This window comes from Mustela nivalis (assembly GCF_964662115.1).
Source record: "Mustela nivalis genome assembly, contig: HAP1_SCAFFOLD_1010, whole genome shotgun sequence".
Taxonomy (NCBI): Eukaryota; Metazoa; Chordata; class Mammalia; order Carnivora; family Mustelidae; genus Mustela; species Mustela nivalis.
Genome location: NW_028135654.1, coordinates 215,581 through 239,131, shown reverse-complemented (window position 1 = coordinate 239,131; position 23,551 = coordinate 215,581). Strand labels below are relative to the sequence as shown.

At 54.0% G+C, this 23,551-nt stretch overlaps 2 protein-coding genes and 1 long non-coding RNA gene across 3 annotated transcripts; 1 reads left to right on the top strand and 2 right to left on the bottom strand.

The window, feature by feature from the left end:
• Positions 1 to 107: 107 nt before the first annotated feature.
• Positions 108 to 22,784, top strand: LOC309857648. Its single transcript, XR_014307824.1, has 3 exons — positions 108 to 245; positions 22,517 to 22,618; positions 22,719 to 22,784. It is a non-coding gene; the product is annotated as an uncharacterized lncRNA (long non-coding RNA).
• On the bottom strand, positions 4,929 to 12,812 carry LOC309857646 (uncharacterized protein). Its single transcript, XM_082750366.1, has 6 exons — positions 12,504 to 12,812; positions 12,103 to 12,130; positions 9,355 to 9,420; positions 7,560 to 7,633; positions 7,095 to 7,171; positions 4,929 to 5,880 (listed from the first exon to the last, which is right to left on the bottom strand). Exons 1-6 carry the CDS (start codon positions 12,666 to 12,668, stop codon positions 5,748 to 5,750), a joined length of 543 nt encoding a protein of 180 aa, XP_082606492.1. The 5' UTR covers positions 12,669 to 12,812; the 3' UTR covers positions 4,929 to 5,747.
• On the bottom strand, positions 15,053 to 21,800 carry LOC309857647 (uncharacterized protein). The gene is made up of 5 exons (XM_082750367.1): positions 21,734 to 21,800; positions 19,673 to 19,804; positions 18,122 to 18,192; positions 17,633 to 17,657; positions 15,053 to 15,824 (listed from the first exon to the last, which is right to left on the bottom strand). The coding sequence occupies exons 1-5, from the start codon at positions 21,759 to 21,761 to the stop codon at positions 15,715 to 15,717; spliced, it is 366 nt and encodes a 121-aa protein (XP_082606493.1). The 5' UTR covers positions 21,762 to 21,800; the 3' UTR covers positions 15,053 to 15,714.
• Positions 22,785 to 23,551: the final 767 nt, after the last annotated feature.

Sequence of the window (23,551 nt, the reverse complement as noted above, 5' to 3'; positions counted from 1 at the left end):
ACTCCCTGCTGGGACGGAGGGGCCTGCTTCCATCATGGGTGACTCTGTGTCTCCCCACGTGCGGGTCCTGAGACCTCGACTGAATGCTCTCCTTGTTTTTACAGGTGGTGCTTCGAGGCTCAGGGGACGTGGCCTGCTGGGCAGCATCCAAAGCGTCTGGCCTCTGTCTCTTCAGTGCAGGTGGAAGTGCAGCACGTCCAGGAGTGTGAGCACTGTCATCTCCCTGGTGCACGTGCATCGCAGTGGTAAGTTGTCTTGGTTCTGAACCTCCCATCTGGGTTGAGGTTCAGGCCTTGACTTGGGTGTCTTTCGTGCCGGCTTCTGTCTTTCTTCCGGAGGCAAAGAGAGCCTCTTCTTGTCGATTAACGTGGAGATGTACCGTTAACCAGAATGTCTAGAGTCGGCTGCTTGGGGAAGATGACTTAGTGGCACATGTGGAGAAGGTTCTGCAAGTCCCTGCCCCACACAAGACTTCTGAACTCCAGGTTGCCCCTTTTAGCACAGTCCTGAGTTATTGCAGCCTGACCTTATAAATAGATATTCTCTTGATGATCGACTTTCTGCCCACCCTTGCTTTATTGGGCCATTCATCTAGAGCAAAGAATCCCAGGCATCTTTACAAATGGATGTCTGAGTGGACTTCCGCACATGTTCTTTCTCTCTCTATTCGATTTTTTTTTTGCCTTTTTTTTTTTTTTTTTTTTTTTTTTTTTTGCAGCGGAGTGGGTGTTGCAGGGGATGAGAGCGACCCTTCAGCAGGCTCCACTTGCCTTCCATAGCCTGACACGGGGCTCAGTCCCATAACCCTGATAACTTAACCTGACCCAAAGCCAAAAGCTGGTCCCTTAACTGAAAGAACTTCGCAGGCATTCCTGGACAGGCTTTGTCTTTATGGAAGGGACTGTAAGAACGCCTTCCTGTTCAAAATCTACTGAATCGGGGAGTATTTCCACATCTGCAGTGGTTGTACACCCTCTCAGGCCCAGAGATATGTAGCTCTTCTTGGTGGTGGAGAAAAACCTTTGGCTTCCATGTTCTCATAGACAGGGAGGAAGCCCTCATTGCCTGATGCTGAACTGTGGAGGTTTTGGTGCCCTGTCTTCCAGAAGAGCATCTTTGTAAAAGATGAAATTAATTTGCCAGCCCCCGGGTGGCGCAGTTGGGTAAGCATCTGCCCTTGGCTGAGGTCAGGATCCCTGGATGCCTGGGGATCAAGCCCTGTATTGGGCACCTTTCTTTCTCTTCTCCGCTGCCGGACCCCGGCTGTTCTTGCTCCCTCGCTAGCTCTGTCGATCTCCAATAAGTGAAGTAGATATATTTCTAAGCATGCAATTATTTTTTAAATCCTTTGCGCTTTGTGAGGACAATATTAGTAGAATTAAGGACACATGAGAGGTAGATCACAAACCATGTGTTTTTTGAATCTTGTGGCCATTCATCCTTGCGATCTATATACATCGATAGGTTCATGTTTTTGTGAACATACTTCTATCACCTTGTGTTCTGAGACTCTGAGTTCCCCCTCGACTTGATGTTCTCATGGATCCCAGGCAGTGTTACTTCCCATGATCCCACTTCCTACCAAGGGACAGTACCTGTGTCTGTTGTGAGAGCTCCTGAAGGAGAAATCCCCTGTTCTTACTTGGCATTTTGTGCACGGTTGTGAGACGCCGCCTGTTTGGTGAGACTGGCCTTTATGGAAGTACTCCTGGATCAGAGCAGGTGTGCTTGATTTCTAGCTATTGGTTACTGGAATAGCGCATTCCGCATCCCTCAGAATGGGGCCCTGTTATATGTGTTTGCAGTGTCTGAGTTTGTATCTCAGAGTCACCCCGAGGAATTCCTTAGGAGGTAGTTGCCCAGTGATTCTCTGATGGGAGTGTCCAGGGAAGAATTTCCCTTCGTTGTGTTGGGATCAGTGATTCCTCGGTGTGAGGGTGTCATTGCTGGCTAGGGAAGAAGGGATAGCTGAGCCCATTCCTTTGCTCTTCAGACCGGGAGGATTTTCCCGTGTGTGAATCCTCTCAGGTCCTTCCTGGGTTGGCTCCGTGAGGAATGGGATTCCCATATGGGATGTCCTCGGCATTCAGCCACAGCCATGATGCAGGGCGTCCCAGGGGTGTCTGCACCTTCGCTCCCGTGTGAGGGGTGAAGCACACTCTGAGATGATAGCGGGAGCCTCAGGCATGAACCCCACCTGAAGCTTCTTCCACCAGGATATCGCGCTAGTGGCTCTCCCCATGTGAGTTCTCTGGTGTTGGGAAAGGGTCCACTTCTGGGTGAAGGCTCTGCCTCAGTGACGGGAGACAAGGGTTTGTACTGTGTGATTTCTGTGGCGGTGAGCAAGGTGGGCGCGGCCCTCTGAGTACAGGCGGGGCCTCAGTGGTGACAGACACAGGTTTCTCCGCTCTGAGTTGTCTGGTGTCTCCATATGTGAGAGCTGTATCCAAGGGCTCTTCCACATTGACCGCATTTGTTGGGGTTGCCGCCGATGTGGATCCTCGGATGCTGGCTAAGGGTGTGGCTGGCCTAAATGCTTTCCCCTGAAGATGACATTCAACCAGTTTCTGTCTGTGGGAACTTGCCCATGGCCTCGAAGGGATGTATGTTGCTGTGAGCTCTTGTGCAGCAATCCCAGCACATGGCTTCTACCCCGTGTGAGTTCCTGGGCAGGAAGAAGAGCAGAGCTCTCTGAAACAAGGGTCCCCCACCTTCTTTCCATCCGTGAGGGGCGTCTCCAGTGGTCTTACTGTGTACAGAGGTGAGCACTGCCCTGGAGTTGTTCCCCCCATGTGTATCATGTCTCCGTTCCTCGGAAGGGTGAGTTCTCTCGTGTCTCCCGAGCTTAGAGCCCCGACTAAAGGCTCTCCCACACTGGGTAGATGGGTGTGCTGCGATCCAGGATGAACGAGCTCTGATGTCCCTGGCACCAGGGACCCATGGCTGAAGGCTCTTCCACATTGTCAGGAAATACAAGGCTTGTCTTCCCAGGACACAGCACACCTGGAGTGAGTGAGGCACGTGAGACCTCTCCCGTGCTGTGCTCCAGCATTGCCCGGGTTCCTGTGCAGTGTGAACCCTCTGCTAGTGGCCAGAACACGAGGGGCTGTGGCAGGATCGCTCCCTCACGTTCCTCCCTTCTTGACTCAAGGAACGCGTTCCAGCCCCTCCCTTCAGGAATGGTCGCTGCGTCTACCCCTGTAGGCCACTTGTAGTCGCGTGCCTTGTTCCTTTCCGGAATTCATTTAGATCTTTCTACATGGTAGCATCAAACCCACGTCAACTGCTGATTAAATTTTTGATGTTTCTTTTTCAAAGACTATATACCCGTGAGTCGTGCTGAAGCCAGTGACTTTTCCAGACACTCGGGCGGCGGCTTGGCTCGAGGCCCATTTCAGCCGAGAAATGAAACTCTTCAGGTTTCTGGTGGGACAGCCCATATGCTCAGGGTCTTGGAAGACAGGAGATTGTGGGGAATGCTTAGCGTAGCCCGTGTCCAGCTCTAGTGTGGAAGGCCAGGGTCCATGACCCTGAAGCTTCCCGTTGACTTGCAGAGAAGCCGACCTTTGAGATGCCCCCGTGTGGGTCTCCCTTCATCCTTTATTAGGGAACGAATTGCCGTGAGCTCCTGGGTCTTGTACACAAAGAGTGAGTCCCAGAACACTAGGTGAAAAAGTACTGAAGTGCTGTGTGGGGACTAACAGAACAGAAGGAGAAATGGAAAGAGGGGGAGGGAGGAAGGAATACAAAGAACGAAAAGATCATGCAGAGAAGGAAGGAAGGACGGAACGAAGGGAGGGTGGGAGAGAGGGTGGCTTGAAAAAGGGAGAAGAGAAACTGGTAGAGAGGCATTAGGGGAAAGAAGAATTTTGAAAGTTGTGAGACAAACATCTGAGAGTTAAGATTTGAGCTTGATGAGAAAGGAAAGGAATGGAGTCCTTTACTCAGGAGCAGAAACCGGTTGTAGGGTGTTGGTGATGAGAACCTATGGACCAGATAAACCTGCGAGACAAAGAGAGTGAGGGAGGGATGCTGGGGAGTTTCAGAAGGGCAACGTCAACCACGTCGAGGACTGAGAGAGGGGCCATGTGAGGGTTTGAGTGCAAGAACCACAGAAGGGTCCGGTCCTCGGAGGACACAGAATGTGCAGTGGGTGAGGTGGATGGAATCGGAAGAGTTGACAGAAATGGGCCCAACGTGTTGCAGGGTTGTTTCCACAGGAGCCCTACAAGAGACAGGACTGATGTAGGAAAGAGGTTAGCATTCAAGGCCGATGGTCAAGAAAGAAGTCTTGAGACGGCTTTGCTGGCAGGAGGTGATTTTTATTAAAGCACAGGGATACGACCCTTGGGTAGAAAGGGCTGCTTGCTGGGGTCGTGACGGGAGGCTGACTTTCTGGGGTGGCATTGGGGGAGGTCAGGCAAAAGGGAAGTTTTGCGAGAACGTGGCAGGAGGACAGAGGACACCGAGGATACAGTTGGCTTTGCTCTTGTGAAGGGAAGGTGGTTTTTCCTGCTAGGAAGGCATGAATTGAAAGATGCTGGGGAGCTTCCTGGAGGAATGTTACCTTCCTCCTCTCACAGGTCCTTCTCAAGGGACTGCAGGTTTGAAAAGAAACTCTGTCCCTACGGACATTTCCTTCGGCCTCAGCCTCCCTCAGTGTCGTGGAGGGGAGGGAGATGTCAGGGCTTCAGGAAACGGAGATCCGGGCCTCTGGCAGGTCACTAGGCTCTCATTAAGCGGGCCTCTTGATTCCTGCCGAATCACGAGGACTTTTACAAACCGAGGGAGACTCCGGTCTTGCCATCTGGGGAGAATCTGTTTTTTCCTTTCCTCAGCTTGAGGGCAGTCAGAGCGCCTGAGGGATGTCCCCCGTATCCCAGGTTGGGGGGGCGGTGTGGCGTGCCAGCTCCTGCTCGGTGCTCAGCTAGCCTTCTCCTTCCTCCCTCCTCGTGTGCCCCTGACCAGGGCGGAGCATTGCGTGGTTAAGGTTGTTGAAGGAGGACGGTCTCATCTTCTGTAGCTTCTTCCTGCTGAATAGGGGCGTAGAGCTGTCCCTCCGCGTGGGTCGTTCCTGGTCAGGTGGGGTAGGCCCAGCTGGGGGAGGCCTCTGCTGTCAGAGTTGTAAAAGGAAGAGGCCGCTGAGTGCAGGGGAGAGCCTCTCCTCCCTAAACCTCTTGCTGCTGCCAAACAACACAGGCTGAGCGGGGCCCGTTTTGTGGGGCCGCTGCCAGTGTTGAGCCCAGCATTGGTCACGGTCCTGTGCGTCGAAGCGACAGGGGCGGTTCCGGTGCGGCACCCTCGGGGAATCCAGCAGGGGTAGGGCTGCTGCCCCTCGAGTGGATCCCAGGGTGGTCAAGGGGCCCTGGCAGTGCCGCTTCGTCCTGCATGTGTCATGCTCTGCAGGGTTGCCGGGGACTGCAGGGGACAGCCCCTGCAGCAGACAGGGGAGACGACGGGAAGGCTGCTGTCCCGCCCAGTCCCAGTTGGGCCCAGTCCCAGGTGGGCCCAGTCTCCCCACACAACGGATTGTTGTGGGCCCAGGTGGTTGCCTCGTGCTCCAAGTGTCCGTCATCGGCAGGGCCTGGGCAGCCAGCTCTGGGTGTGGCGGCCGACTCAGAGGGTCCTCTCATCTCGTCCTCGGGGCTCCAGTGCCGTCCTCTGGTGGGCTGCCCAGAAGTCGTCTCTTTGGCCTACGGAGGTCAGGCGTAAGAGAGCCGTTCCTGCAGGCGTGTTTCCCTGTGTGTTCACGCCGAATCCTCCTCCGGGCCCAAATCGGAGCTGCAAGTGGGGCCCCAGGGCCCTCCTGGCTCCCTTTGTCGGAGCACCCCAGGAGCCTTTGTTGCCTCGGGGTGGTGGGCACACTGTCCTGTGGCGCAGCTGTGGAGACAACGGGTGGAGTGGTGTGAGATAGTGAGTGGCGTGTGGTTTAGGCCATGTCTTACCAGAGGCCTGTGGGGTTTGGGGGAATATGTCTTCTGAGGTGTTGAGGTGGAGGTTTCCCTGCAGGACCCATGCATGACCTGAAGAAAGGGGAATTTCCCGTGGGCCCCCTGGGGCTGAATGAAGGCTTCACAGCCAGGGTCCCTCAGGCCCTTCCCTGAGCGTCCTCCTCCATGACGGCGGGGTCCTCCTCCTGCTGGGCTGTCCCTTCCCCAGCCTCTCTGAGAGCCCTGGACGTGCCCCTTCTCTGTGGGGGGAGCCTTTGCCCACATGAGTGTTGCAGGTGGCGTGGCAGAGACCACGTGCTCCCGACCCCCATGGGAAGTGAGTTGGCACAGTCTATGAGCTGTGGGCAGGTGTTGGGTGAGGTGGGAGCAAGCAGGGTGGCCTTTCCCTGGTGAATCTCCCCTGCTGACTGAGGGATCGAGGAGAGTCTCTAGAGTATGAAACTCACAAAGCAAAATGGTGCCATGAGGGGACCCACTACCTCCCACGAGGCATCTTGGAGGCTCGGGGGACTGGAGGTGTTGGTCAGATCGTATGGGAGTGGCCGGCAGACATGACTCAGCTGGAGACCAGGACCGACTACGTGCCCACAGGGATGCAGCGCTGGGAGGGGTGAGCTGTCCTGCTCCTGTGAGCCCGGGGGCCTGTCTTGTTTGCTCATTTCTCACGTGCCTGAAGTGGGAGATGAGGCCACCTCACCACTGTCTCTTCTCGAGTAGTGTCGTCTGGGAGTAAGCCATCTGCTGACTTTTGCAGGGTGGGAGGGCAAGGCTTGTGTCGTGCAGAGGGAGGGGCTCAATGGGGGGCGTGGAGCCCTTTTCCAGAAGGTCACTGTGCCTAGGCTGCCTGGGGTCCAGTCCCTCCAGGTAGCCAGGGCCCTCCCTCCAAGATCAGCAGCTCCTGGACGACAGCGCCTAACCACCACAGGGAGTTGCCTGGATCAGGTGGAGGTTCCCCGTGGGATGTTCTCAGGTCTTCCTAGTGCCTGCAGGGACTGGGACCTTCCTCTCCTCTCCTCTTTGTGGTCAGAGGCTAGGGCAGCACCCCGGGTTTTGTGCGGTTTGCCGAGGTGCCCACAACAGGGACTGGGCAACGAGGGAGAACGTGTGTCCATGTTCACCGGCCCCTTTTCCTGCCCGACTCACCCCGTTCCCGAGTCCTCCTCTTCTTCTGCTTCCCTTGTCGTTTGCGCCAAGTCCACCGAAGGGAAGCTTCTTGAGAGCTAAGAGCAAGAGCAGAAGTGGGCATGAGCACAGACTCCCCGGCATCAGAGAACCAAGTGTGGGGATACTCACACCCAGCCTCCCTTCCCGAGGGCCCTCCAGCCGGGTGAGCCGTGCCCTGCCGACTCCCAGCCCTCCTCTCTGCTCTGCTCTCCGGGGCTGCTTCCCAGAATCAGCAGTGAGGGGTCAGGGTGATGGTAGGAAAGGGGTGAGGAGGGCTGCCTGGGGATTTCATGCAGCAGTTCCGATGCAAAGCCTGAGTGCCTGCCGGAGACGAGGGCCTCCAGGGTGGGCATCGTCAAAGCAGGGAAAGGGGAAGCGCTGGGAGGAGGCGCTTATGGACAGAGGAGAGAGAAAGCCCAAGAGATGGAGGTGGAAGTGCATTACAGGCGCAGGGTGGCTCCTTCCGACGGAATCGTCGTCCATGGAATCCTTCTCCGGGTCAGAGAGCAGCGAGGATGCTGGGGTTGGCCATGAGAGAGGACAAAGGGGAGTTAGTGCAGCTGGCGACCCACTGCTCTGGGGATGCTGGGCTCTGCCCTCAGTGGGGTGTGTCCCTAGCTCTGAGTCCTCCTTGGCCTTGGTCGCTTGATTTCCGCAGGGTACAGGGGGGTCTCCGGTTGCCCACCTGCTCTTCCCACCTCCGATTCTCTCCAAGACCCGGAAGCCCGGCTGTGTGATCCTTTCCCCCCTGGAGGCTGTCACTGTCCCTAAGACTGCCTGCGGGACTTTGTCTTCCTCTGTCCTTGTACTTGTCCTTCCCTGCTCTCCTTCATCCTCCTTCTCCTCCTCCACCTCCTCCCCTAGAGATGCTCCATGTCCTTCCCCCTGCCAAGCTCCACCAGTCCTATTGTTGTCCAGGAGGGGGCAACCATGAAAGAGAGGAGATATCCTGGGTCCCCCGATCTGTCTGTGCTGGGAGCAGCTGTCATGGGCCTGGGATTGCTGGGGAAATGCAGGGAGAGATGGCCCACCTCCTCCCCACAGCCCATGTCTGCCCAGGGACTGGGATGACCTTCCCAGGGACGTGTTTCAGGGAACGCACCGCCCTCTGTTTCCCTAAGTGTTAGAGAGGTTGAATGGAGACGGGAGCATGGGAAATTGTGCAGGCGCCCTCAGCTGTTCAGGGCAGCCCTGGAAAGCATCCATCGGTGTGGTTACTGAAACACAGGATTCCTGCCAGTGCTCCTGCTGAGGCTTGCCGGGAATGGACGGGGTCGGGGTGTGTGTAGGGCCCTGGGCAGGCCTGAGGAACGTTTGCCGTGTGGGCATGCCTAGGGAGTGGGGAGCATGGCCAGGGCTGTGAGCGGCGAGGTGGGTTTGTGAGAGGAACCGTGACTCCCTGGCCCTGCTCCCAAGAGGCTCTGTGCTATGCCTCGATGCCAGCTGGTGAGAGGTAGAGTGGACCCGGGGCAGCGAGTGTGTGAAGCAGGTCCAGCAGCCCCTTCACACAGGCCCAGGGGACCGTGGCCCGCGACAGGGGTTCTCCAGGGGAGCTGCATGGGGGCGTCCCGCCCTTGGGAACACGTCCACAGGTCAGACTCGGCTGGGGTGTGAAGGCTGGCAGAAGGTACGATTTACAGGAACCTGTGTAGTGAACCCAGGGGAAGTACGCTTTCCCTTCTGCAGCTCTGGGCATCTCCTTGAAGTATAGCAGCTTGGAGAGAACCGGGACGGTTTGGTAGTGGAGGTTAGGAGGGAGAGAATTTAGACCTGTCTTCTACCTCCTGGCTCAGACCAGAGCGTAGTGTCGCGGTTCTCTTGCCCAGTAGAGTGCGGTTGGGGCCGCCAAGTCCTGAGCATGACCAGGTCTGGGCCCGTGCCAAGAAAGATTCAGAATCTCTTGTGCACCATTCCCGAAAGGCCATGAGCAAAGAGGCCAAGCTTTGACATGTGGCAGCGGCTAAGGGAGGCACGAGCAGCTTTGATGGGAAAGATCCTTCAAGGAGCCGCGCAAGGAGTCGAGTGGTGATGACAAACCCAGCCTACCCTAAAGGCCCGTGGACACCTCGTCTGTTCTTTTCATCCCGAAACCGTGACATGAGCAAATCATGCCTGTGCCAGAGCATCCCTTTCCTTGGTGGTTTTTGACCCACCTTCTTCATTCTCCGGAGCGGCAGGGGCAACCCCATGTTCCCGGGAGCCATGTCCCCGTGTTCCCCTCTTCGGTGCCATTCCCTACCTGAAGAGACTTCGTCCTCACTGAAGGAGTAGTCCTCGATGCTCTCTACCAGTAGATCTGTAAGAACTGAAAGAGGAGCAATGCCATTAGGAGAGAAACCGCCTCACCCCTTCCTCCCAAGTGCGTTGAGATGTCTCTGGGCCGTGCAGCATCTGCCTGACTCTTCTGCTGTGCTTTCAGAGGTTCACGGGGCTGGCGGAGCCGGAGCCCTTGGAGGAGACGGGGATTGGAGTCTCATGCCTTCTAATGAGACCAGGATGCTGCAGCAGCCACCTCAGTGTCAGTTCTGCATGCCCATGACCGCTGTCCCCTCCCAGCGCAACCATCGGAAACTCCAGTTGTTATGGGACTCTTGACGTGTGGCTAGTGGGAGTGAGCAACTGGATGTTTTCGTTCCCTTGATGATTTCTGTGTACTGCACTGAGATAAGAAATGACTGTGTACGATGGATACTAGACAGACTCGTTCCTGGATCACTCAGCACTAGACACCAACCAGGAGCGAGAGACCAGGCCTGCTCTCCTGCATATTTTTCAGGCATCTGTGGCTGGCGTGACAGGGACGTTGATCAAGGGAAGACGTTCCCGGGCTCACACACACCCACCAGGTGCTGCCGGAGGTCTTTGGGCCCGAAGAGATGAAGGTGAAGCCCCAGTTCCTAGAATAAGTGGGGAACGGATTCCATGCAGCACGGATCTAAAGCATACAATGTGCTGCTCTTGGGACAGAGAAGCTGCTAGAATAGATAAGGGAACCATAAAGGAACACAAGGAGCCACGACGTTTCTGAATATGAAGAAGTCAGTGGTGGGTCTCTAGAAGCTGACCTTCCAATACCTTGGATGACTCCCCTGAGCCAACAGGAGGGTGCTGGCATACAAAGAGTCAGGGGCACCTGGGAGCCAAAGATAAATGGCCCCGGAAATGCGCTCATGTTGGCATCACGATGCTTCCCAAGAGGACCGCCCAGAAAAAGCATCCTCTTCTGAAACAGCGAACAGAGTGAAAAGGCAGCCCACAGATTGGAGACCCCCTTGGCAATCCTTATTTCAGAAAAGGTGTGTTCACTGACGTAAAGGAAGAACAACAAAGAAAACCAACCAAACAAAAGAAGACTGTGATTTCACCAAATGAAAGAATCGAGAAAAAGACTGGAATAGTCTGTGCTGCAAAGGGAACAAATAACTCGGTCAGTCAGACAGACGTCGTACGAAAAGATGCTCAGCCTAAGGCATCGTGAGGGCAATGCGAATACAAAGGACGCCGAGCTGTGGCATTGTAGTTAGGGTGGCGAGGACCCAAACCAGGAATTCAAACCCAGGACCCATGTTGGAAGGAGGCAGACAATTGGAGACTTTGTATGCAATTTGTGGAATGCAGACTGGCGCAACTACCCTGGAAAAGCCCGTTGAGTGTCCTCGGAGAGCAGCGAAAGGTACTCCCGTGGATCCCGCGCGTGCGAGAGAGAAAAAGAGATGTTGGAAAATCAGATTCTGTTTCCAATACATGTTTCTCATGAGAGAAAGTCTTGTTGGTTGCCAAAGAACCCTGAAACCCTCCATTCCCAGGCACTGAACCCCCTTGAGTTGTCTGTTGGCCCAAACCTTCCGAATCTAACAAGGCCCTCTTGCATGGACAGATGGCCAGCAAAATGGGTGGTGATTGTCCTGTCACCCCTGTTGAGGTTTGAGGTTCTTTTTGGCCACCTTGCGATGCACAGAGCACCCTTCGTTCCTGCATGGAGGGGGCCCAGGTGCCGCCAGTGATCCTCAGTCCCTGAAGACCACCTCATTCCCCCTTGGATAGGACACCTTTTGGGCCCACCTCCAAGTGCCCCAGCAAGGACCAGTGGTGGGTGTGGGGTTTCCCTGGGAGAAGGCCAGTTGCATTCTTAGACACAGTATCTGCAGGGAAATGGTAATTCTCCATGGAGAAACACGGAGTGAATTGGCCCCATCTGTTCCCTGGCCATTGCCCCTTTGTGCGCGTCATCCCCGAACGGGCTTTTGCATGCGGCTGCCCCGGATGCCGCCTGCAGAAGGGAGGAAGTGTGTCCCAGCACTCAGTGCTTGCGATGAGGTTGGGAAGACGCATCGTGGGGCCTCTGATGCAGAGACGAACGTGTGTGTGTGTGAGTGCAGTGTCAAGAGGGAGGTGCTGTGACCATTCTTGCCCGAGACCTACCTTGGCGGGAGAGCCCCATGGACGCTGACTCAGTAACAGGGACACACTTGTGTCTTTGGGGCACAGTCTAGCCCTTCCTAGTTAGCGACGGGATTTGTTTTCTGGGGGAATTGATGTGATTTTGCACGGAAAGAACACCTCTTTCAATTGTAGGTGTTGAAGAGTTTTTCCATGTCACGTTCCTGACGCGACAGTGATGGGAACTGTCCCTGAGAACGTGGACACCATTAATCGCCATTTTGAGGGGACCAGACCTGTTCGAGAGCGCAGCATTCACCCACCTGACACACACACACCAACCCTGAGAATCACAGCACATGGATTCCCATGGAAACAGACCACGTGCCCAGCACCCGATCCTACAGCACCTAAGAGCAGCACGGTAGCTTCCGGGGCCAGGGTCACGAGGCCTGGGTTCTCGGTCCGGAACATGACCCTTAGTCTCGTTGCAACAGGATCTGGATTGTGGGTGGCTCTCAAGATGGAGCCTGCAAGGAAGCCCCACCTTGCCCCTTGTCCAGGTTGCTCAAAAGCAATGAGTGACTCTAGAGGACAGCATACTTACCACTAAGCTCCTTTTCCAGCCGGGCCACCTGCGATTATAGAAAAGAAAACATGATGAACATCAAGTCCTGCCTTGTCCTGTGTGCACAGCTCTTTTGGTCTCTTGGTGATGGGCAGGGTCATGGGCAGTGATATGGAATCCACCTAGAGGTCGCATGCCCTGGGTCCATTAGGTGGCACGGCGGTGTCAGTATCACCCGTGAAAAAGCTCACGACCCTGTGGACAGTAACCGAACCTGCTGTTTCCTGCAGGGTCTTTGGAATGGGGCGTCCCTGGCTAAGAGTCGCTCTCTCAAGAATCTCTCCACCAAGGACATTGTACATGCCGAGATGTTCGGATCTGATTGCGAGTATCAGGGAAATAAGGGATGCTGTACCTCACCTGAAGGAAGGCTGACTTACCACCTTGGTGAACAATGGGCCCTCTCCTTCTGTGCTGTCCACGTCAGGGTCATCGTACAGGCTAGCCAGGGGATCTGGGTGGATACACACAGAGAATGTCGGGACCCCTATGGGACTCTTTGGGAATCGCTCGGGGAGCTTTGCTTGGCGTGCACGTGTGGACATGTGTGTGGAGGTGGGGAGCTCATCAGTATGGACTGAGCTGCAGTGGGCCCTTCCTGGATGGAGGACGAAAGGTCCTGGAGAGGAGCAGGGATGTGAATAGAAACTCTGCCTCCTGTTGGAGCTACAGGGCCTGGAGTAGCTGTGAAATAGTCCATCTCCAAGGCACACCTACTGCCTGTCTCCAAACCTGCACCACCTAAGAGCAGCGCAGTAGTTTCCGGGGACAGGGCCATGAAGCCACGGGTCTTTCCCCAGGAAATCCCTTTCTGTTACCCTGACCCTTCTTCTCAGTCCCGCCAGACCTGGAATCAGGGTGGTTCTCATCGTGGCTGCGACGAAGCCCCGACCTTGGCCCTTTTCCAGGTTGTTGCAAACAAGTGAGTGACTCTAGAGTACAGAATACTTACCGCCATCCCCTTCCAGCAGGGACACCTGTGATTTCAGAATAGAAAACAGTATGAACATCAAATCAGGCTTTGTCCTGTTTGCATGGCTCTTTTGTTCCCTGGGGCACCAGAGGAAGCCAGATGGGGAAGTGTGCTAGAGGCCCGTGAGCCCCAAAGTATAAAGAGAGCAAAATGAGTTCTCCACAGATGTGCCCAGTCTTCCTAGATGTCCCACGTGCCGGGTCCCACTGGACAAAATAGGTGCCAAGGAGGAATAGCTGCTACCCGTACTAAAGCTCCCTCTCCTCCAGATGGTAGGTGATCATGCTGTGGTTGTCCCAACCCCCTGCAATGCCTTCGGGGTTAGGTAGCATTTGGTAACAGATTCTCTCTCAAACTTCTCCCTACCCTTTCAATTGTGCATGCTGAGATTGTTTTTTATGGGACCTTGATTTAAAAAGCCAGAAGAGTTTTGTGTCTCCCCCAAAGAAAGGCCAGTGTACCACTCTGGTGTAAAACGGGGCGTCTTCCTCTGTCGTTCCTGTTGAACGTTCACCCGCCTGTCCATCCAGCCAAGCTAGGGAGAGATCCACAGAACGGTCAGTCCAATGGTGGGGCTCGGTAGGAAGAGCTCAGGGAGTTTCGCTTGGGGTGGGCGTGCCCGGGAGTGTATGGCGACGTTGGGTTGCGTGGGTATGGACTGAGTAAGCTGCTGCTGCATCGAGAGAGGTCAGGGCAAGGAGCAGGAACGGAGGGAGAAATACTGACTCTGAACTCGAGCTACAGGGAATGGAATCAGGGTGACCTCTTCAAGCCGAAAGTGGGTAAACACTAAGACACACGGTCCGTTGTACTGACGGGCAAGCTCTTCCAACCAGCGACTGTGTCGTGGTCATTGTCAAGACCGATTCGTGGCCGCTCCCACCTATCTCTCACCTCTACTAGGAGATTGTATTTCTGCAGAAGAATGCTGTGTGGCAGGGTTGCATTCAATGCAAGCACAAGTACCCTAGAGGTTTCTATTTGTCTCTGAGTCATGCAGGGTCAGGAAAACGAAAGACCCAGGATTTCTACGTACTGACATCTGACCATTCCAACAGAGTCCCCATCCACAAAGTGCTGATTCTTCCCAGTCTTCCTTTCCTGTGACATGTGGGTGTGTCCTTGGAGTCTGCGGGACCCAGTTTCCCGGGACCCACCTCCCCCAGTCAGGACCAGGCAAGTTCACGAGAGAGCGGAGGCCAGGCGAGAGAAGGGCACTCTCCAACCTGGCCATGTAGCAGATTGTCAGGAAGTCGGATCGGGCCCCGAGCTAATGATGAAGCTTTCCTGGCTATTGCCATTTGCCAGTGAGCCTTCCCTCTGTGCGTTCAAGATGGGAGCGTTTTTGTAAGGCTGGTGGTGATGTCTGGGTCGACTAAAGTAGCTTCTGATTCCTTTGTGTTTTGACCCTGTCTGAGAAACGTCCTAGCTAGGACAGATGTGGGCCCCTTCCTTTCTCCCCATCCCTGTCTGAAGAAAGGGAATCCTGAGCAACCCTCCAGGTGGAGCTGGGGTCAGGGAGGAATGTGGTGTCCTAGGGGGGTGTGTGCAGCGGGGATGAAGGAGGTTTGGCTTTGAAACTTTGACCCGTGCCGTCAAGTCCATTCAGTGGGAGATGTCTTCTGGTGAAACTCGACAGAGTCCACACACCCACATGCCCAGTCCCGTCGCATCGACCCAGGCGAAAACAAGCCCCAACCCTCAGACGCACCAAGCACACCGCCCGCATGACCTACTGGTTTCCAGGGACTGTAGCACAGGGTCCTGGTTTTCTGCAGGACACTCCGTTTGTTCAGTCCGCCCCAGCTTCCGTTCCCGGGAGGAACTCAGAAGGGGGGAAGCTCTCCAGACCAAAGGAGGAGAGAAAGCCCTACCTTGATCTTCAGCTACATCTGTCTCCCTAAAGGGAGTGATGGGGGAATAGGCATATGGGCCATATCCGGTGATTGCCTCCTGCAGCTGGAGAAAGGGAAACCCAGTGAGGATCCCCGCACCCTGTGCACACCGTGTGCACACATCTCTGTGCCCTTGGTGTGTGTCGTAAGCAAGCTAGATGGGATGCGGTCATTGAGTCTATGATCCAGAGGAGGAGGAAATGACCTCCCGAAAAGGCTCCGGCTTGTTATGTCAAAACTCCCCCGTCCATTTTCTTCAGCAACTCATTCCAAAGCCATTTCCCATAGACAGAATGACCTGGTGGAAAATGCTCACAACCATCCATTGCCTAAGCAATGATGGTGATGTTTTCTCAGTGCCCGTCTCAATCCGCTGTCCATTAATGGTATAACCACATGGCAGGCTCTCAGCACCAAGGACATTGTCTCTCCCCTCTGGCATGTCCATGCTCAGATGTTCATGGAAAGAGAAATCAAACACTGGCTGTCCCTCAGAAGCACAAAATGACTTTAGCGAGGTGACCCAACGGTTCATACATTGAAGCTTCTGCCTTCAGCTCAGGACTTGATCCTAGGGTCCTGGGATGGAGGCCCACATTGGGCACCCTGCTTGAAAGGGGAGCCTGCTTCTTCCTCTCCCTCTGCTACTCCCCCTGCTTGCGCTCTCGTGCGCACTCGGTCTGTTTGTCTGTCTCTCTCTCTCTCTCTCCTTCTCTTTCTGTCTTAAATAAATAAAAAGTTGAGGAACAATGAGTTTACCTGAGGGAGAGTCGGAGTTTCCTCCTCAGCCCTCAAAGTGGGTAGTAGCTCTTCCATCAGGTCATCGTGGAGAGCTAGGAGGATACAGAGGCACCGTGAGGACACTGGTGAGGCTGCTCAGGAAGTAGGCGGGGATTTTGGATGGATGAGGACAGGAGGGGAGTGTGCGTGTGGGGGAGCGTAGGAGGTACGGGCAGCACTGCTGCCGGGCCTTGTCCTTGGTGCAGAGGGGATGGGATGGGAGAGGAGCAGGGAGGAAATGCGAAGAGGGTTCTTGTCATTCTAGCTAAAGTGAGCCCGATCAAAGCCAAATAGCCAGTCCAGTACATGGGAAGCCTAAGCTGGCTTCTGTGTGAGGACCGAGTCCCATAACCTCTCCTGACTGACGTGCCACTAAGGCGTCCCACGCTGCTGCTTTGGACATCAGCTCTGGGCCCAAGATCCCCACCTGCTGCGACTATATGCATCACGTCTCTGTAAGATTTTGCACGGCATAAAAAGCAGCCTCACTTGCCAGGCTGCATTCAACCCTCAGGAAAGGAGCCTAGTAGTTTGCTTCACTCATCCTTTCTTGGTCTTCAGAAAATGCCATGTGCAACACTGGAGAGCACGGACATCTTAGCTTCTGTAAACAGCCGGCACCGTCGATGAGTGTGATAGAATCCTTCCACTGTTCTTGAGCTGTCCCGTGTGTGTGTGTGTGTGTGTGTGTGTGTGTGTTTGTGCGTGTTTCCCGTGAAGACAGTGGCTGTCCGAACCCTCCCAGGTGTTCTGACCAGTGGAAAGTTGCTTACACAGTGGAGTCTTTTTGGAGTGTGTGCGATAGGCTGTCGGCCTGCTTTGCAGGAGATTTGCTCCGGGGATGTTGCGTCCAAAGCTTCCACCCAAGCTTGACCTTGCTTTCCTATTGGCTAGTGGTATTTGAGTGTGTGCTTAGAGAATCTGAACCTTGCTGAGGCTTAGGGAAATCTTATCAAGTACAGTCAGTTCCCTCCGTGATGCTTTTCTGCCATTGGTCGGTCGTGTGTATACACTGAGACCGGCTATGACTGATGTTGCCCTGTTCTGTCCTCCACGGGTCCACACGCTTTCCAGCCATGTGGGCTTGAGCACGAGGATGTGGCTTTTCTCTGTGCACTTGACTCCAGGGACCAGGCTGTAATCTTGAACGTGGGCTTCTAAGCTTGCCCTGGCTTCTGTGTCCAAGGAAGCCACTGTGTCATGTTGGGTCCTGTGGGGGACCATCATAGAATCTAGGTATTTGGCTGTGTGCACAGATGCTTATGGCCCTTTGCTAGCTAGCACCCATGGTACATCATGACCCCCTGTCTGAGGGACTAACACAGGTGGGTAGGCCAGAGCAACTTTCAGATTGGAACCTGAGCTCCAATCTTGGCTTTCCAAGTAGGAGGTCAAGGGTTTGGTCCCTTCATCTCTGCACCATGCCCGTCTCAGGAAATCAAAGGGAAATGTCCTCCAGGTACAGCTGTGGTGGGTAGGGGAAGGAGTATGTCAAGTGTGCCAGGGTGATGAGAGTGTTTCGGAAGGGGGGCACTGTGATTGTGGTGGAAGTGTGAGAAAGATCTCCTGGGAAAGGCACACAATCACGTTCCCAAGCATAACACATGGGGACACATACACACACCTGCACGCCCCCACGCACACCCCCACGCACACAGGGCCTTCATCCCACGTGCACACAGATCAGCCCTTCCCTATGTACGAGTTCTTCCAGGCCCTGTTCGACGTGGTGACCGTGCCTCACCGGACAGTCTCGGTCAGTATCCCCCACCCCCCGTTCCTTGTTGGAACCCAGAATCAGGGGGCAGGCTTCTTTGTACTCTAGATTTCCTCCCAGAGCCCGATGCTCTTAAATACGTACAGCTGTCCTTGCTCCCAGCGTCTACCTGCGATTGGGGAAAAGGAAACACAGTGAGGATCCCAGCATCCTGTCCTCTGTTGGGCCAGCTCTTTGGTTTGGGGAGGACTTCAGGCAGTTAATTGGATGAGGTCCCGTGGTTGAGTCCATGTCCCCCCACCCGAGTTCAGGAGGACCGTTTGAATGATGCTGGAGCATCATTCAATCTCCGAAGTCCATTCTGATCAACAGACAGAACGTTCTCTTTCAAGGAGAAACCTTTTCTGCTGAAGAAGGTGTTTGATCCCATGGAGTTTGTAACTGAGGCTGTCCTGTGTCATCACCCTTTTTGGGTCCACTGTGCGTAAGAGGTCAGACCCAGCATTCTTCTATGAGGGGAGGCTGCTGCCCCCTTCCCCTGGGAGGTAAAGTGCCCGATGTTCATCAAACTCCACTGATGGAAGAAATCAAGGAAGCACCATTTATGTCTCTGAGAAAGAGAGGTGAGCTTACCTCAGGGAGAGTTGGGGGACCTTCCTTTTTCCAGCCCCTAGGAAGGTGCTTGGACTGTCCCTCCACCCGGTCTAGGAAAACAGAGAGGAGCTGTCAGGACATTGGCTGCACTACTCAGGAATGACTCGGGGAGTTAAGTCTGCTGGATGTGGATGCGGGGCCAGAGGGAATGGACGTGAAGGGTGACCACGCAAGGCCTGTGTTGGACACAGTGGTGGAGACAGTACACAGTGCTGTACACAAAACACAGAGGAGGGGAGCAGGATGGAAAAGGGAAATGGGGCCTTGGCTTTCTAACGGAGGGGATATCATCAGTGGGAACTCTCAGCGTCTGTCTGGGAAACACTCAAGGCACCCTGGGTTTCAGGGCGCAGTCCCCTGAGCCTTCCTGCCCAGTGTGAAGCCAAGCCAGCTTGCCACTTCTTCAGCTGGTCATGGGGCCTGTTCAGCTGTCTCCCCTGCACCTCTGCTGTGGGACCCTATCACTCCTCTGTCGTGCCTTGGAGTAGTGGGTTTTTCGGTGATGGAATCTAAGTACTGGGGACGGTTGTATTTGTTAGTACGCGTCCGTTCGGTGACAGTGCTGACATCCGTGATGCTTTGTAGACCGCACTGCCATCTATGGGGAGAACGTTGCCATCCTATCCCCTGGCACCTCTGTACCCGTGACGACATGACCGGCCCTCCCCGTTTCCTCCCTGCACCGTCCCTTCCACTTTCTGGGTCTACGAATGTCCCTACTGGAGTGTCCTCTCAGCCTGGGATCGTGTAATGTACCTCTTTCCTTGTGTGCTTGCTTTCAAAATGCGTGTTAGGTTTCCAGGGCCCATCTGTTTCGTAAAATATTGGAAACCTTTGTTTCTTCTTGCGCCTGAATTGCACTCCATGATGTGTATGGATGCCATTGAATGTGTTCTTTCCTCCCGTGATGGATTTGGGGGCAGTGCCTGTCTGGGGCTATTGGGAACCCCGCTGTGTGAGACATTAGTGCGCAGATTTCTGTGTTTCCAAAATGAGAAGACGTCACCGAAGGCATTGGCCCCATTTGTAGAACGGTAACCACGTGGAATGTACTGGGTACTTGAGTTCCCCAAATGTGGCGAGGTCGTTTTGTTCCTTTGAAGATACGTAGCACACCCATGTAAGATGTGGCTAATGGGCGGAAGTGAAGGGGGGGCATCGTGAAACCTCCTGTCGTATTCTGGCCCATTTTTCTGTTCAGCGGAAAACATAGTCTCTTCCTTCCTACACATCTAAGAACCATGTTTCCTGGGGAGACCTGTAGGGACCTGTGTGTTCCAGAACGACCTAAGATCTATCCCTTCAGCTAGTAGACACTTTTTTCCTGTGCCCCTTGGGTCCAGTTTGAATGAGGATCTCATCGTGACTCGTGGACGTAAAAGGGGACGGATGGACGGCATAGAGGGAAATGGCTACCAGTGAAATCAGAGGACAATGTGTCTCAGCAGTTTTAAAGGCTTCGGTTATGTATGTGCTAGTGAACGACAGAATGTGTCTCCAATCTACGTAATGAGTCAATCCCCAACGTACCTTCCTTGGTGTCCTTGATGATGTACACTTCATCATGGAAGGAGAACCGGACTCTCTTCTTGGGTCCTCGTGGAGGGAGGGGCGTGGGTGGGGGCGTCTCCACATCGTCGAGGAAACACTCCCCACAGAACTCTGGGAGACGCACAGAAATAGAGAACAGTGTCGGCACCTTGTCGTCAGGAGCCCACAGGGGGATTGGACATCCTTTCCTTCTGGTCCATCCGTCTCCTGCCCCTACTCGCCAGGTGCCCAGCAGGCATTCCTCCCTCCAGGTGGGACTTAGGAAGAGGTCACCATGTGCTGTGCTCTGAATTCAGCCCCCTCCCACACCCACAGGTTCTGTGGGCAACGGCTTGTATGGAGCAGAGACAGGACAGAAACGCAACAGAGTGCCGTGAGCACGCGTGATGTCCTCAGTCACAGCCATTGAGCAGCCACACCTACCCGAGAGTGTTCCCCAGAACCCTCTGTGCCCGCTTCCTTGCCCTCCGGCCTAGACGTTAGTGTGCCGCCACGGTGTCCCAAGTGATTGAGTCTAAGGAGCACCTGGGACCTAGGGGAGGACTGGATGCTGCCCAGCCGCTCGGCAGGTGTTGAGGAAGGGACCGCCTAGGGACTCAGCTAGATGGCTGGCTGTGGTTGAAGCCACAGTGGAGGACAGTGGAGGGCCCCGATGAAGGATTGATCTGGGACAGGAATGTTGTTGTTTCCCTGTGGCCAGAGATCCCCCAGCCCCTGACACCAACCCACGGCCCCTGAGGAAAGGTCCTGAAGCCCTGAACCAAGAGCTGCCCTCACAATCTGAAATTCCTCTGTGCCAGTGTTTCTGTAGGGGAGAGCGAGGGCCACGAGACCAGCCTCAGTCCTCACTCACATCTGTGTTTGGGGCCCTGACATCAACTATGTGGCGGTTTCTGCCCAGTGGGGCCCTAGTGAAGGACCAGGAACGGGTAGCATGGGCCACGTTCCCTCACCTCTCTGCAAGGTCAGCCCAGTCGCCAAGGCTGTCCTGAAGGCCAGTTGCAGCCCACGGCTCCTGGGGTTCTGCTTGGCTCCCAAGGTGATTCAGACTCCCAACGGTCACATAGGACCCCGTCGAGAACTCGCTTGCCTTCCGCTCCCAAAGGTTACACTTTGACCCCACCAAGAACACGCTTGCCTTGAGCTCGCCAGTCCCGAGGAGCAGTCGATGGTACGAACGATCATGGAGGTGGCCATGTGGGCTGGCCATGTGGGGTGGTTGGTTTCAGGAAGGAGACGGATGATGCTGAGGGGCCCGCTCTTGCCATGCGGACTGCTCTGAGGAGCCTGGATGGAAGTGAGGCTACCCTGGCTGGCGTGAGTCCCTCCCTACTCTCTCATTTTTGCCAGCATCCCCTGTCTACTCTCAGGTCTCTTGATCCCCTCTGGAGACTGTAGGTTAAGCGGACAGTCTCCTGTCTCCCTCCCTAGGCCGGGCCTGGAGAACCCAGCCCAGCAGTACCTTTGAGACCAGCAGACAGTCCACTGTGCAACTGCCGTGTGTTCTGTCCACCCACCCGGTGGCACAGCCCGTTCCCGTGCACTCCCCGGCATCAAGCAGACGGCCCGTGAAACCCTGCACATCAACCCATGAGACCACCCCGCTATCTTCCAGTGTCTCTCCTTCTAAAAACAGCTGCATTTCGACCGCTGACCCTTCCTCTCCGATTTTGTCGTGTCCATCGGGAAGAGGTGACCGGCAATTCCTCCCCCTCAAATGTGGTGCCTGGGTCGCACCAAGGTTCTCCTGATCCGGGGACAGCAGTGTGGCGTGTGACCTGTGTGTTGTCCCTTTAGGACTGTGTCTGAAATGGGTATTCAGAAAGAGTACGGTTTTCTGAACGTAGAAGTACTTTAAGGATGGCAGCTTCCCCACGAAATTCTAGCGAAATCACCCAGACAAACGAACAAGCACAGGCATCGAACCGGGTGGAGGAATCAGAGGGTGGAGCGGAAAAGCCAAAGGGAAGAAGCCTGTCTCTGTGAAAGGGAGGCAACCAGCTCGAGAGAAGAGAATTGAGAAAATCGATAGGCACATACCCGTACAACAGCAGTTAAGATTCCCCATCGTGGGGACCTCTACAGCCGCTCACCAAACCGCCACGGCCTCGGCTCACAGAGTGACAGTTGAAACGGAAGGATGGACGCGTGTCATCAGGTCACCGTGGCGATGGCTCATGACAGAACTCTGAGGGTGAAGGCATCCCTGCACACTGTGGGGTCATGGAGGGAAGTGGGTTGGAGAGGAGTCGTTAGATGATAGGCATTGAGAAAGGCACTTGTTGTGGTCAGCACTGAGTGGTGGAGAGAAGTGATGAGTCCCCGAGTTGTACTGCACTGTATGTTAACTACCTGCATTTTTGGACATTCAGAAAAGGAGACTCCTGAGGGCACCTAGGAGACTGAAATGTTCATTTCACTATCTGCTACTCTGGAAAACTCCTCTGTTTATACGAGATTGTTTCACAAAGTCTCTCCAGGAGTTCTTGGGTGGCTCAGTGGGTTAAGTCATAGATAGTTTAATTAAGTCAAAGATAGTTTCTTATTTAATGACCTTTTGAAAGTTGTAAGAAACCAACATTAAACATTTATTTTTTTATCTTGGCTTCGACACCCCCATCTCTTTTTTCCAGAGTTTCTTGGATTTTCTGACCTCAGGGGATTAATAGTGTTCACAGGAAAACAGAATAACAATGTGGCTTGAGATTTTTAATTTTTAATTTTTCCCACATCAGTTCTGAAAAGGCCATAGTGTTTCCTCCTTTAGGTTACTGGTAAATGTTCAACTCATCTTCTCATGTTTTTAATTTTTCTGTGTCACAGAACCTAAATTGATAATAAATCCAGAGGGAACAATTGTTTACATTCACTCAGTGAAGAGTATCATGTCTAAGCTCAACATCTATCGGAGCCACACATGGGCATGTAAGTATCTTGTATGTGGCGCTGCGTAGGCAGGTGAATCCAGGAACTGCAAGGCAGGCCAAGTCTCTTCTAACTTCCTTCTTCCTTCCTTCTTCCTCAGCTCTCCCTCCTCGACTCAGAGCAGAAAAGGAACACATCCCAGGTGAGCTTTTTGTTTGTTTATTTCCACTTTGTTTTATTTATTTATTTATTCATTATTTATTTATTCATTTATTTGGGGGGGGTCTGTGACAGGGTTTTATTTTTAATTTATTTTTAAAAGAATTTTTTCAATTTATTTATTTTCAGCAAAACAGTATTCATTATTTTTTCACCACACCCAGTGCTCCATGCAATCCGTGCCCTCTATAATACCCACCACCTGGTACCCCCACCTCCCACCCCCCCGCCACTTCAAACCCCTCAGATTGTTTTTCAGAGTCCATAGTCTCTCATGATCCATCTCCTCTTCCAATTTACCCCAACTCCCTTCTCCTCTCTAACACCCCTTTTCCTCCATGATATTTGTTATGCTCCACAAATAAGTGAAACCATATGATAGTTGACTCTCTCTGCTTGACTTTTTTCACTCAGCACAATCTCTTCCAGTCCCGTCCATGTTGCTACAAAAGTTGGGTATTCATCCTTTCTGATGGAGGCATAATACTCCATAGTGTATATGGACCACACCTTTTTTATCCATTCATCCGTTGAGGGGCATCTTGGTTCTTTCCACAGTTTGGCGACCGTGGCCCTTGCTGCTATAAACATTGGGGTACAGATGGCCCTTCTTTTCACGACATCTGTATCCTTGGGGTAAATACGCAGGAGTGCAATGGCAGGGTCATAGGGAAGTTCTATTTTTAATTTCATGAGGAATCTCCACACTGTTCTCCAAAGAGGCTGCACCAACTTGCATTCCCACCAACAGTGGAAGAGGGTTCGTTCCCCTTT